This window comes from Bactrocera latifrons, unplaced genomic scaffold (assembly GCF_001853355.1).
Source record: "Bactrocera latifrons isolate USDA-ARS-PBARC rearing strain unplaced genomic scaffold, ASM185335v1 scaffold_236, whole genome shotgun sequence".
Taxonomy (NCBI): Eukaryota; Metazoa; Arthropoda; class Insecta; order Diptera; family Tephritidae; genus Bactrocera; species Bactrocera latifrons.
In genome coordinates this window covers 358,531-372,687 of record NW_017535919.1, presented here as the reverse complement: position 1 = coordinate 372,687, position 14,157 = coordinate 358,531, and the positions used below count along the sequence as shown (strand labels likewise).

Below are 14,157 nucleotides of genomic sequence, written 5' to 3'. Positions count from 1 at the left end.
TTATTTTGGAAGAAAAAATTAAATTATCCTAATAATAATCCTAAAAAAATTCTCATCGGAGGAATCCGACCGTAAAAATACGTTCGGTCGAAAAAAAATAAAAAATTGACAAAACGAGTGCGTTTTGAAAAAAGAAGAAGAATCAGATAAACTGGTTAGGTCGATTTTTTGTTGCGGTTACATTTGAGAAGACTACAAAAACATTTGCGATATAAATGTCAGTATGTTATTCGTATCGAAAAATGTCGCTTTTTTAATTACACACTCCATACTTAAGTTGTGCTTAGATAAAACAGGAAAATAGTGTTTTATAGTTCATACTTAAGTTATGCTTAATTACTGAAAATGGGAGACTTAAGCAGTGCTTTAGTAACAGTTAATTTTTGTTTTGAATTGTTTTGAATTTTCAGTTATTTGTCAAAAAAAAAAAAAATAATTATGCATTCGGATTGGGATTTCCACCAGTTCCAATAGGTGCTCCGACTCGCTAGCGGTGGAATTCGGGGTTTCGATACAACTTTTTTCGCAAATTTATGTATTGTCTATTATAATTTAAATATTTCAAACATATTTTTATGGACGAAATTGGTAAAACATATGTTGCCCATAACGTGGCCATACATCATAATAAAATTTTATAGAAATTAATCAGTTTGCTAAAATTTTATTTGGTCATATTTATACTAAAGTATGGACTGTAAAACTGGGCATAAGTTTCTCTTTTTTGACGTAACGTAGCCTTTGAGTAACTAGTAAGACTTTGTTCATAATTTTTAAATTCTTAATTTATTCTTCAAAGTCTATGTGGTCCCCCTCAAGGTAATCGCCGTAGACCCCACACACTTGTGCCAACATGCTTTCCAATTCTCGAAACATTTGTTAAAGTCAATTTCCGGAATAGCCTCTATGCGCTTAGCGATTTACTTTTAATGTTTTTAATTGACTCAGAACGGTTTCCACGGGGCAACCGCTTGATTTTGCTGAATAGCCGGAAACCATATGGAGCTAAATCGGGCAAATACTGTGGTTTCGGCTCGATATTGGTTGAACATTTGCCGAATACCTCACAAAGAATCAATGCAGTATGCGACCCTGCATTATTGTGGTGCAAAAACAAAAAAATGTCGACCCATAATGACCACATCTCGATAATGGAAGAAAACTGTCAACGTACCCTTGATTTTTGACGTGCTTTTTTCAGCTTCGACTCAACTTTGCCACAATATTCGGCCGATCGATCTCTTTTTTCAGGGGGTCAGCATAAATCCAAGGTTTCCTATAATAATACGTTTCATGACATGCTTTCCGACTAGCATTGTTTCGCAGAGGTGAACGCGACGCGGTTTTTCGAAACGATTGAGTGATTTTTTCGTGCTTTTTATTTGTATAATATTTGTTGAATAATTTCACACATCGTAAAAATCGCCGAATGCACTGTTTGTACTTCAGAAAGACAAGCGTATACTAAACACTTATGATTATTTTGTTTTGACATTTCGCACTGATGTCACTGATAGCCATATCAACCGAGAAAAAAATATTTCGTTACATGGGCCCGCCCGAAATTTAACTTAAAAAGTCTTACTTTTTCCATAGTATATTTACCTATTAACCCATCTTACTGAATAAATACATACACACATTTGAATGTATTTGTTTTATAGGATTTTGCCATAAAGCTTTCGACCCTCTAAAAAAAGTTCATATGTATGGAGATTATTTTAAAAAGCTCCACTAGCTTGAAAGCTCTGACGATACAGCACTTTTCAGTCAGCTTAAGTATGACAATGAGTCCTCACTTCAAAAGCTTTAAGGCAATAATGTAGCAGTTGGAATATGTACTCAAAGCACAAATATTTATATGAACTTGTCCATTTACATGGTTAAAACACAAATGTGCTTTGTACAACATATTTCGTTCTCACAAAAGAGTGTCTTGTGCATTTTCGTCTTCTCACTCAAAGAACCTGTCCGTCAGCAAATGTTAAAGAACTGTTTCCCACGGGACACAGGTATTCTAAGTGAAGTTGTGATCGCCGCAATTGTGCGCTAACCAAGCCAGACAAGCTGTCGCCAGGATTTTCACAAACTACCAACTTTTCGGCGACATACTGTCTGCTAGTAGAGAAATAATGAAAGAATTGCACATATCGATGGCTTTCTAACTACAAGTGCAATAGGTATTTGAAATGTCACGAATTAAAACAATAAGAAGTCGCTGCTGTCTCAGCCATAGCGGATTCATTAGAAATTCTGAAGAACTTACAAGTGTTAACACAATACAAATGCCTATATATATATACAAACTACTGCAATGAACAATGGGGAAATCCAGAGGTCTCGTCGTCTAATGATTTTTTAAATAGATTTCAAACATTGTCCAGCAATACCTATTCCATTACATTGGCAAATCATTCGAGTTACAATGCGTATCGCTTACTATCTGTGCTATTGTCTACGCTGCTTGACCTTCGTGCCCTCTTTTCTATGCCCATTCATGCCTGCAGCGCGGCCAAGTGGGCTCATTCATATTGACTATCGACATGGCTTGTTCAAACAACGCAGGTATGCACTTGAACTGAAGAGGTACTTGTAACATCGCATTTTCGGATCGTTGATATATAGCAAGTTGTTGTTTTTAGTGAATCTCCTTATGTTAAACTGCTGGTGCGCATGCGCCACAGGTGGGTGTGAGACATGGTTGTATGTATGCATCTGAGCGGAATGCAGTTGCGGGTACGGAAAATTGCACACCTGGCAGAAGTGAAAAAATATATATAAGGTATTTCGGTGTTATCAAGGATAACTGTACTAGTTACGGTTAGAGTGCAATAAAAGTGGTATTGGCACAGGATTTCGCAAACGATACAAATTCCTTATCACAATTTTTTCTAACGCTATAAGCTTATAGTGAGCGTGAACTTATTCAGAAAACCAGAGGTTGTTTCTGTAATAGTATTTAGCCATTTCACCGCTTCACTTTACCGTTTAGTGTAGGCCCATAATCGGAAACTTCTAAATAGAAATTTAGTATTCAAGTCGATTATCGTTAGCATCATAGTAATGCTATAGCTTAAAGAGCAAAGGATTGTACGTTATCTGAAGACAAGTTTTCGTCCGAATTTAGTTGTATGGGGCAAAGAAATTATTAATCCGGTTCACATAGTTTTTGGCACACGGGCATATTATCATTAGCTAAGCAACTCGGGCCATATATTCCGTACCTCGGGATTTAAACCGTCTTGGTCCAATAAGGATCATTTTTGGTCATAAGCTGACATACTTGAAGAGCAGTATTCATGTGAAGTTTTATCCGAATATATTGGTTAATGCTTAATTTGAATACTGATTCATTTTTAAAATGTTGGTAGTCGTGCTTGAGGGATTTTCGCGAGCTAATTTGATTATTACAGCTTCAACGGTTTGGCGGATATGATCATTAATCCTTTTAGGGGCGCTGACTTAGTTATGTCTTTCTATAAGTTTTCCTTTATTGATTTTCGTAAGTATAAATTTAATGAATATATTTCTTCAAACATTAAGACTTCTATAATTTATTATTATTCTAAATATAAAAATCAGAGGAAAAAATCGAAGTCTGCGGCAAATAATCATTCTAAGATTTGTTTTATATTAACATTATATAGTGCACTGACTTGCTAACTATTGTAATCAGGAGCCACTCCGGTTACGCAAGTGATATTTACCACTTTTGCCAAATCAAGTCCTACCACATATTTACCTACATATATATTTTCTAAGTTATGTTATGCAATATAATGAAATAAATATTGAAAAAATGCTTAATCACAACACATTTAATTAATCATTCCGAAACCCTAAAAACTCTTAAGTGACATTTTTTAACAAATGATATACCAGCATTCCCACGACACTTACAGACCCGTTGGTAATTGGCAAATTACGCTTATAGCAATGATATTTAGCGCATAAATGATGATGCAAAATTAAATTTTTACACAATCAATTAGCGATCATAAAAAAGATAACCGAAGGATAAGTATCGAAGAGCTAACAGATAGAATCGGCAAAATAAAGCAAAGAAGCGAAAGGGCAAGAAAATTCGGCGTGTCCATGCTCCGACGCACGAATACTTCAAGAGCATACACTTGACTGAGAATAATGCCCATATTCTTTACAAATTACAAAGGATCAATTGAAATCGAGTAAAATAACAATCCAGTGATTTTGGAGTTTGTAATTTGAAAACAAAATAAAGAATTGTAAATTGTGATTTGAAAATTCGAAAATTGACCTTTTGTTTGCGTTGCTTTCAGTTGACAATGCATTAGATACTTTTGTAGGTGCAAGCAGATTTCTATTGCCAACTGGACAAAAATTGCTGCCAATTGTAATCATTCTACGCCCCGCCATTTCAATTGTCATCCCAAGTCAGCGTCGTCTGCGTCTTTGCTCGGTTTCTTCTTATTCATTCACCGTTCTGTTACTGGATTCATAACAGTTTGTTGTTGTTTGCAATGAAAAACACCGTCGGCGGTTTAAAAGGAATTTTCACAGGTAAAATGGTCTGTCATGAGTCGTTCTGGTTGTGACGCATTTTTGGTACCATATCTCTGACCATAAAACTCCTGCAGTTCTTTACAAAATGAAGCGTTGCTGGATACACACTCGTGTTCACCTATTCACCGATTCATCGATCTTATCATTATGTATTTGACACATGTTTTCCGATTGCCGTCTTCACAGAAGTGGGTACTTGAATTGGATACTTGAAATTGAAGTGTTACCTGGGGTTCTAATGTGTGGGTTCTTTTTAGTTTTCTGATTTTATTATTTTTTTTTTTTAGGTTATAAGTGTTCTGTGGGGGAGGTATAGATATTTGCCAGAATCCCTCTGAGCTAAAAGCAACCAATAAATTCAACTTTTCCATTTGACTTTACGATACCATCAACCGATATGAACCTAGTTTTTGAAAATATGAATTTTAATATTTCATAAAAAATAGATTTTATATTAAAATACATAGTAGTGTGGGTCAAAACTGAATATGTGTTCCGCTCTGACTTTTAGAGTCAGGTTTTCAAATACCTCTAAGAAAATTTCTCCAAATATTAGCTCATTATTTTCTATTCTTTTTTATAGAAAAATTTATAACTCGATCTCAACATTTAAGTTTTTCCGCACACTTAATCATTTACAAGATATAAATGGTTGAAGTTTGATTATTTTAAAGTAAAGTTTTTCTTATGAATTTTACAACTCAATGGAAAAGAAAAACATTCAAATTGCAAAATCAAAGTTTTATAAGAAATTTACCGCAAAACAAAATATAGTACTAAGCACAGAATATTAGTTTATTTACCGCCCTATTATATTGAAATATGTAAATAATTATTTCATAATTGTACTCACCAAATTCGTTAAATTTCAATTTTAAATTTCCCCGTATTTTTTTAGCACTCCTACTATTGTCTAGAACAGGACTGTGGATTCATTATTTAAGTGAACCGTCTTGCTGCTGATCAGATTCTGTCAAGAATGTTTAGTAATGTAAATAATTATACGTTCAGGAAAATATTAAAACATCTTTCTGAAAACTAACTAAATCTGTAGATTTAAACTTTTAATATTAATGCCTCCTGAAGCTAGCAGAAGAAGAAACTTTGAAAGAACTTTTTTCACATTTAAGCCAATGGAAAGAGTATTACGTCAAAGTTAGAGACTTGCTTAAAAAGTTCGGCTTCGTAAAAGGTGTATAAAGAATATGTTGCACAAATCTGACCAATCCTAAATCACATCAATATAGTCAAGAAGACGTTATCAACAAAGCCAAATATTTTAATACAGCGAACTTAACTGATCAGAAAAGTTAAAAGTTTATTACTTTACGTAAGAATCAATAAAACTCGTAGACATAAATATTGGTATGTTTGAAGAAAAGCAAAAATGTATCATTGGAAATTGAATAAAGTAATTCTATTCTAATATATATTTTATATTCAGCACGGTTTTATATAAAAAACATTTATCTATGAAAATGCATGGCATTTGTTAAAAATGTACTGCACTTCGTTTTTAATAAACCTCGGATCCCAGATGACTGCTGAAACAACAATGACGTTTCCGTTATATGTAAATAAAGCGCGTAATACTTCTAGTAAAGAAGTGGCGTTGGCCTTTGGCGAATATTGCATGGAACGATTAGTAGTATGATATATATGAGGACATTGCCATAGTTCAGCGAATTAAAGACAGCAGCTACGTTGGCTAGGACATCTTTTCCGAATGGACGAAAATACTGCAGCTCTGAAAGTATTCGACGCAGTACCGGCCGGGGGAAGCAGGGGAAGAGGCAGACCTCCAATCCGTTGGAAGGACCAGGTGGAGAAGGACCTAGCTACGCTTGTAATATCCAATTAGCGCCACGTAGCGAAAAGAAGAAACGACTGGCGCGCTGTTGTTAACTCGGCTATAATCGCATAAGCGGCGTCTATTCCAATTTTTCTAAAAAAGTAGAATTGTTTTTAATATAACGTGTATAAGAACAATTTTGAGTACTTAATGAATGCTCATTCGTAATACAGTATTTATTCGCTACGTATGCTTCTTTACTTATAAGATCTTTAGGTTAAACACGTTTTCCTTTATGTATTGTCGGTACAAAGTAATATGCGTTTTTGATCATTGAAATTTCGTAGTAGAATTCGAAAAAGTGAAGAACAGTAAGTGACTAAAATAATTGCGATGATCTTTGAAAATTAAACTTATTGTGAAAGAAACAAGGAAACCGGAAGCTAACATAACTAAAACATCAATCGCCTTAACCACATTTCCAATTTATCCTAGCCGACTAAATAATAGGATTGGCATATTTGAATATCATCAAAAAAGCAGGGAAATTTTTAGTAGTTTTTAACATGATCGTATCCAGACCATTGTAATAGAAAGGATTAACTCGTAAAGTAGTTCTACTGCCACAAATAAAATTTCCATTTCGAGCATCCTAACTGAAATCGGAAGACATGTGTATTAGCCTTCATACGTCGCGTCGGGGATCGTAGATAAATGTTGTTCAATTTCCTACTCAGCGCAGAAAAACAGATTCATAATCCGGTCTAAGCGAAAAATGAGCAAATTACTATAATCTACGCTTACAGAGGTTTGAATGGAAACCGAAAGAATTGTGAAGACTACGAAAATTTGTCAGATTACATTTTCACACATCTCAATAGCACACATACACACATATACGTAAATGTATGTACATTTGTATGAACGTCCTATGGGAAATGAATGGATAACAGTATTAATGAGTAATAGCTCAGTGTGGTGAATTCTGACATAAGCTGACAAGCATAGAAATTACAAACGTTTCCGACTATGAATATGTAATTAAAATATTTTAGTGATTCTTCGTATACTGATGCTTTAACGAAATTCAATTTGAATTTGAAATAGTTTTTGGTGAAAATTTTAAATATTTAGTAACATAATCAAAATGATATGCAACCCAGTTCCACGTTGCAAAAATTTGTTGATTTCAAACTAACACCGCTTCTCGGTTTTGTTACAATGGAAATCGTTAATGTTGAAGCAAGGCAATGGCTTAACAAGTAGCGTGACCACAGAATGAAATAGACTAGTAACATCGTTGGTATTTCAAATATCAAAGAAGCTTAACTTTCAAAGAACAATCTGCTGCTGACAAAATCCAACAGGGACGAGCATCTATAATATTGAGAGAATTGTAAAAGTAAATGGTAAATCTCTCACAGAACTCTGATATGTAATGAGGATCGATCTCCTTGTTCAAGAAAAAGTGTATATTCATTTATCATGTCCGCTTAAAAGCAAAGAAAATAATTTTGATTTTAAAATTTCTTGTTTTGATATTTTAAAATTTTCTTTAAACATATGATTACATTTACAAATTTCTTAACATTGCTATAACTATCAACAGAATATTTACAATCTACACCGGGACTTTACGCTTAATCTATAAAATATTGTACTTAAATTTCTACTAGTCCACAGGATTGGTTGCCACAATAAGTGGGAGAGTCGTGGTCCTGTCTTGGTTCTATTTTCAAATTCTTCGCACAACAGCATTTTTGGCTTGAGCGGATTGGTGACGTGGCAGGACTTTGTGACTGCTTGTCACATGATGACGAGGTGGGGCTCATGCTGCCGGCGGAAAAGTTGAATGTGGGACTTTCCGATCCTTTCTTTTGCTTTACTCGACGATTTTGGAACCAAATCTTTACTTGTTTCTCAGACAGCCGCAAACGATTGGCGATTTCAATGCGTCGCAACCTTGACAAATATGCATTCAGGGAGAATTCACGCTCGAGCTCGAGCAGCTGAGTGCTAGTGAAGGCGGTTCGTATGCGTTTACTAGAGTCCGCGTAATCGGTAATCACTGGTGTGATATCCAGTGGCATACTATGTCCACACGATGTGACGGAGGTGTTGGAGCTTGAGTATGATATCTTGGAAGTCGTAGACACCGAACACTGATTACTCGAACGAGCGTTAACGATTTGTATTGGTTGAGTAATGCAGGCTTTGTTAGGAGAACTGACGGGCGAACACGAAGCGGAGTCTTGCTTGCAACGTTTTGCCGACGTAGTTTCATCACCATAACTTCCATATTCAGTTGTTGATCCCGTTGAAGATGATGAAGGAGATGTGCAGAAGGTATCACTGTTGGGCAATATATGGTTATTGTAAGGCAATCGGGTGTTACTTGAGTAATGGTCAAAGCCCAGAGATTTTCTTTTCTGCGATAGAAGCGATGCGGTGTACGTATGTAAGAGTGGCGAATGCGTTGTGGAAGCATGGGAGTTGGATTGCGAGGAGGTTGCCGCTGCAACTGCTGCTGCCACTTCTTGTTGTTTCCTTTGATGTTGTTGTTGTTGTTGTATACCCAAGGAAAATAGGTAGCTGCCCACGTAACTAGCAGGATATGGGAACATAGGAATACCAGGTAATATGGCCGCTGCTGCTGCAGCCGCCGCAGCTGCTGCCGCACCCATAGTTGGTGATTTTGATTCCCCAGATACATACGGTGAGGCAGTCGGAGAACCTAAAGTATCTTTTTTCGTTAGCGGTACATCGCTCAGCAGAGAATCCATTAGAAAAGAACGCGACATTGTGACTACAAATGTGTCTTCCTTAGTACACGAGAATAAAAGAATCGAAGAACTGGAATTAGTTGTAATAACCGTACACGATCACTCTCAGATTGTAACTGTGCGTTTGCCTGATGAGTGATCCTGCTTTATATGCCAAGCTGTTCAAATAAGGGTGGATTGGACCGAAGAGAAACTACCCTTGGTATGCTAGTGAAGACTATGACTGACTATGCGGCCATGTTGAAACAACAAAACTGTCTGCATTCCTACCACAACAAATTATTATTTGAGGGTAGTTATCGTTTGCCTCTCTCATTACACTGGTCGTGGTTGCTTGTTGTTGTTAACCATTAAGCGACCATTTAGAGACTCTAAAACCCACTACCAATTGACAAATTACAAATTTGTTTTTCATTCTTCCAAATTTGTTGTTGTACATATGTTTGCAAGCCGAACTTGTTAATAGTTGTCAATTGTTGCCGTTTATGCTCCGCCCTTTCTTTGCTGCTAAATAGATTGTTTTGTAATATTTTAGGGTGTTCCATGGCAAGCGTTTCTGTTTTCAACAGATGGCAGGTACGTGCTGTTTGTGCTTCATATAAGCATACATACTTGTACATATGTGTCTATGTCCTTTAATTGAATCTGGCTTACGCTAAGCAGATGTAAATGTTTGAATTAGATTTAGACAATTTCTTACAGCTTATGAAGAATGAATTTGAACATTTTCTAAAGCAACTCATAACAATTTCAAGCTCAAAATAATAGAGTATTGCTGTTGGTTTCATTCATATTACCAGTGATACTTTTTTATTAAGATGTCGATAAAAATTACTATAATAAACATAATCAATATAGAGCTTTTTGAAAATACAGTATATTTGTACTTCGCACAATTTTATTCCCGTTTCAAGACCCTTATGAATAAGTAACTTTACATTAAAATATAAACAATAACTACTGTAAAATTAATATTTACATCTAGTAAGTTTTTAGAGATAATTAAGAATCGAGTATCTAAATTTTTAGTGTGTATTATTTTCTTTCAAAAATGTAGTAGCCAAAGTAGGGGTGAGAGTTGCCTCGGCAGGTAATTCTTTAATCAATTCTTTTAAGCTCAATAAGATATTTATTAGATCATGTAAAAAATGAAACATTCATACATTAAGAATCAAGCACTTGCTTTGAACATTCATTATGGGAGAAGTAGGATTGATGCGTTCCATTGCTTATAATTGTGGGCCATTCATTTGGAGCGCACATGGTTCGATTGCACATAAATGGTTCAAATGTATTATGTACTTCATCTACGAGCGTCATGGTATGACCCAAAAGCAAAACGCAACCCTAAAATACTAGTATATATTTCTGGTATTCATACATACATACATACATATATTCACACATGCTAGAATTATAGTACTTATATTTTCGAGAGTAAGGAAGGAATATCTAAAACGTTCTTCAAATCCATCTGATATTTAATGATATGAGATGTGTCCTCTTCTTTATCTTTGATATGCAGTTGAAACTTTTCGTCGACTTAAATTCTTCATATTATTGAGCATCTAAATTCTTTATATCCTTCCACGTTGGAAACGATTTTTCTTCAACTGATAACATTACATATTTTATGTAAATATTTTGTTTTGCTTTTAATATTTCATTATGCTGTTTGTAAAGACATACATTTATATTGAACTTACGATAATTTCGTTGTCAAAAAAAATCTGATCAAATTGAAAGATTAATTTTGTCCATTTCATCTCTTTCAACGAAATCCCCGCCGGCTGCAATACACTTATACCAACATAGTTTTCAGTCATCATAGCACTTGGAAAAATCCTCCACTTGTGATGGTCATCAGAGCCTTCTTCGATTCTGCTTTTATATCTTCAATTGAGTCAAAACGGTGTCCTCGGAGTGGTCATGTGAATTTGCTAAATAGCCAGAAATTAGACGAAGGTAAATCAGGGGAATGCGGTGGTTGCGTCCGTGCAGTATGAGATGGTACATTATCACACATTTTTGTTCAATAAATTCAGGCATATTAAAAATTGAAGAATTCACTATTAGAGCCTCACTAAATGACGATACTAACGAAATTGGGATAGATATCACTAACAGTACTACCAACTCAAAGAAAAAAATTCGAAAAACACGCGAAATTTAAATTAAGAATTCACCTTTCAATTTGATCACAATACGCTAAATTGTAACTAGTCCTATATTTTCAGATAGGTAGGTAGGCTGCCTAACGACGAAATTAAGAATTTAGGAGGCGCATTTTGATACAACCGGAACTAAAGTTCATCAGTACGAAAAGTTTTATCTGTCCCATATCCGAGACGCCGTCTAGAAACCTATAGAGATCTTTACAGTCACATATAAGCTGTTTAATGGGCTGCTCCCCTTCTATCTCCTGACATTTTCTTCAATAGTTGTTACATGGCGTTCTAAGTCTATTTACATGTCACGTTTAACTGTTTGCTGACTGAGACTCAGCTAACTTTGTAACATAATTATCGATTAGATATCTGCAAGTAGCCTGAGGCATATAAATTTCCTCTCGGAGTCTAAGTGGGGAGGGTGGTGCTCTATCTGTCTAATTCATCAAAAAATCAATGCCCCTTTAAGCATGGTTATACCTATATGGTTTTCAGAACTGCCTGAGAAGTAAGCATCCATTAGCAGACCTAAAAACTCTACATTAGATATCGTCCAGCTGCGGTCTGGCTTCTGAAGATTTCCAATGTTAAACACCGAGTGTGCCATAATTTCTTAAATCGGGTCCTTTCAATATCATTACAATAATATTTCCACGAATTTCCTTTTGCTTTCCTCACTTTCTTTCTAACTACAAGGAATATCAAGTAGGGGTTTCACATACTCTCATAAAGTTATAAGTTATAACGATCCGAAAACATAGAGTTCAGAGTTGTATTTGCGTAAACTTATTTTAGTATGCGATCCAACAACAAATGTTTTAAGTTAGTATAAAAATTTATGATTTTATGATTTTACGATGCTTTATGACACGTTGCGAGTACCTCAATTATAATATTTTACCAGGTGATGAAACATTCCTCTGCTCATAGAGCATATCAAAGAGTGGCAGGATACAATGACGTCTCAACAACGCCTTGTGGCGTCACTCCAAATGCGATAACTTTGTTTATTAACGTTCCCATTCAACCAAAAGTGAGCATCATCTCCGAACTAAATTTTCTTGTGGAAATTCGCATTGGCGGCCATCTCGTTTTGCTACACACTTGATGGTGTTTCGCTTTCAAGTTTTGAACGATGGACTCATTCGAGTTTTCATCGATTCTTTACTTCAAAGGAGCAATAGCGCCTTAGGTGCGTACTGTACAGCGTCTCTGAGATTGCGCATTATCGACTAGAGTAAACGTGGTGCAAACCTAACATGTTTGCTTGAATTACTGTATGTGCTAGGTGATTAGTCGACTGGGAAAAGTTGTTCCCCAGAAAGTCTGTTAATAAAGAAATGACGAACCAAATAAAATAACAGTTCTTAAAAAAATCGACATCGAAATTAGTATTGCCTTATTGAAAATCACACATCTAAAAAAACATCCGATATATATAACAATTAGGGGGTGGCTAGACGCCTACTTTTCTTTACCCTACTCTTTCTTACATTTTTATAGTTTTGCAACAGCAATTTAAAATAGTCATCTGGGAAAGTAAACATCTATTTTCAAAAATTGTTGATTGGTGGGCTTATAAAAGTTTGATAGTTGCTGAATCAATTATTTCTCACACCAATTTTTTTTTTACATTATTTTATAGGCATCGAAAATGCGGAATATTTATTACTTTAACCATTGATAGATGTTTTATTTTTCCTACTATACAAATACTCTTAATCCTGGATTTCCGATCTTGAAGATATAGAAAAAATATGAATATTTTTGCATTGCAATTTTTGAATATTGAGTTAAATACGCGATTACTGGCATTATTTATGCAAACTGTGTATGCAAATTAAGTTTCCTTCTCTGAAAAACATGAAAATCTTAAGAAATATGTACACGTGTTCATGGACGAAAAAATATTCGTTCTTTTGTGAAGATCAGTTACACGTACTACAGCCGAATGTGTTTAATTATTTGTGAAGAGTACAAAGAAAATCAATTAAGCAGAAAAGAGCAATAGGCACCTTAACGGAAGTGGCCGAAACGCGCAAAACAACAAACTACTTAGCAGCAAAAAAAAGAAACCAAAAGGAATCTTATGAATTAGCTCAAGTGGACGTTGGCAGATAATAAAGGAAACACACAAATGAACAACAGCCAAGTGAAAGCCAGAAGAACGCACGAGACTAGCAGACGCCCCAACAGATGCTGATCAAATGTACAGAAACAGAATTATTTCGCAACAAAAAAGTGAACGTTGCCAAAATGCAGCTGCAAGGTGAAAATTTCGAAACAAGAATGAAAAAGGCGCAATATTTCGAACAATCAAATGAACTGCTTCAATGAATTAAAAAAACTTGCGAAAATTTCTACAAAATGCGGATTTTCTACTATTTTATTCAGCAGAACGGAACGGGACACCAATTTCAATGGCAATTAGAGAGAAACCGAAAACAAATGGGCGCACAAAATGGTCAACGCACGGGCGGTGGTTGCATTGGTAGTAGATATGCCGGACACTCGAAGAAACCACCTCCAAAGAAAATTCTAATATCGTAATGTTGTCCAATTGCACAATTAACACCAAATTGACGGGCCGATACAAACATTGGAATGGATCCATGCTACATGGCGGACAGTTTGCAGAGCTGCTGGGTTCGGTGGTGACTTTTTGACATTTTATAGCCACTTAACATGTGATAAAATATTATCGAAATACAATGGACCACCGCTGCGTTCGTTGCTGCCCAATATACACAGTTTACACTGCAAAGACGCACACGATCGCACATTCCTATTAGCGTTCATTCATTCATTCGTACGTTCAACCGACCGATCAGTCAGGGAATCGGACAATCATTTACAAAAACACACAACAATG

The 14,157-nt window shown here is 35.4% G+C and overlaps 2 protein-coding genes across 2 annotated transcripts in view; both read right to left on the bottom strand.

Moving 5' to 3' along the window:
• LOC108968984 (synaptotagmin-5) overlaps positions 1-14,157 on the bottom strand; it is an 89,791-nt gene that overhangs the window by 59,122 nt on the left and 16,512 nt on the right. The window lies entirely within an intron of this gene.
• On the bottom strand, positions 7,946-9,213 carry LOC108968985 (homeobox protein Hox-D4). The gene has a single exon (XM_018933407.1). The coding sequence runs from the start codon at positions 9,133-9,135 to the stop codon at positions 7,996-7,998; it is 1,140 nt and encodes a 379-aa protein (XP_018788952.1). The 5' UTR covers positions 9,136-9,213; the 3' UTR covers positions 7,946-7,995.

Coding starts and splice junctions, on each gene's coding strand:
- LOC108968985 (XM_018933407.1), bottom strand. CDS start 9,135: ATGTCGCGTTCTTTTCTAATGGATTCTCTGCTGAGCGATGTACCGCTA.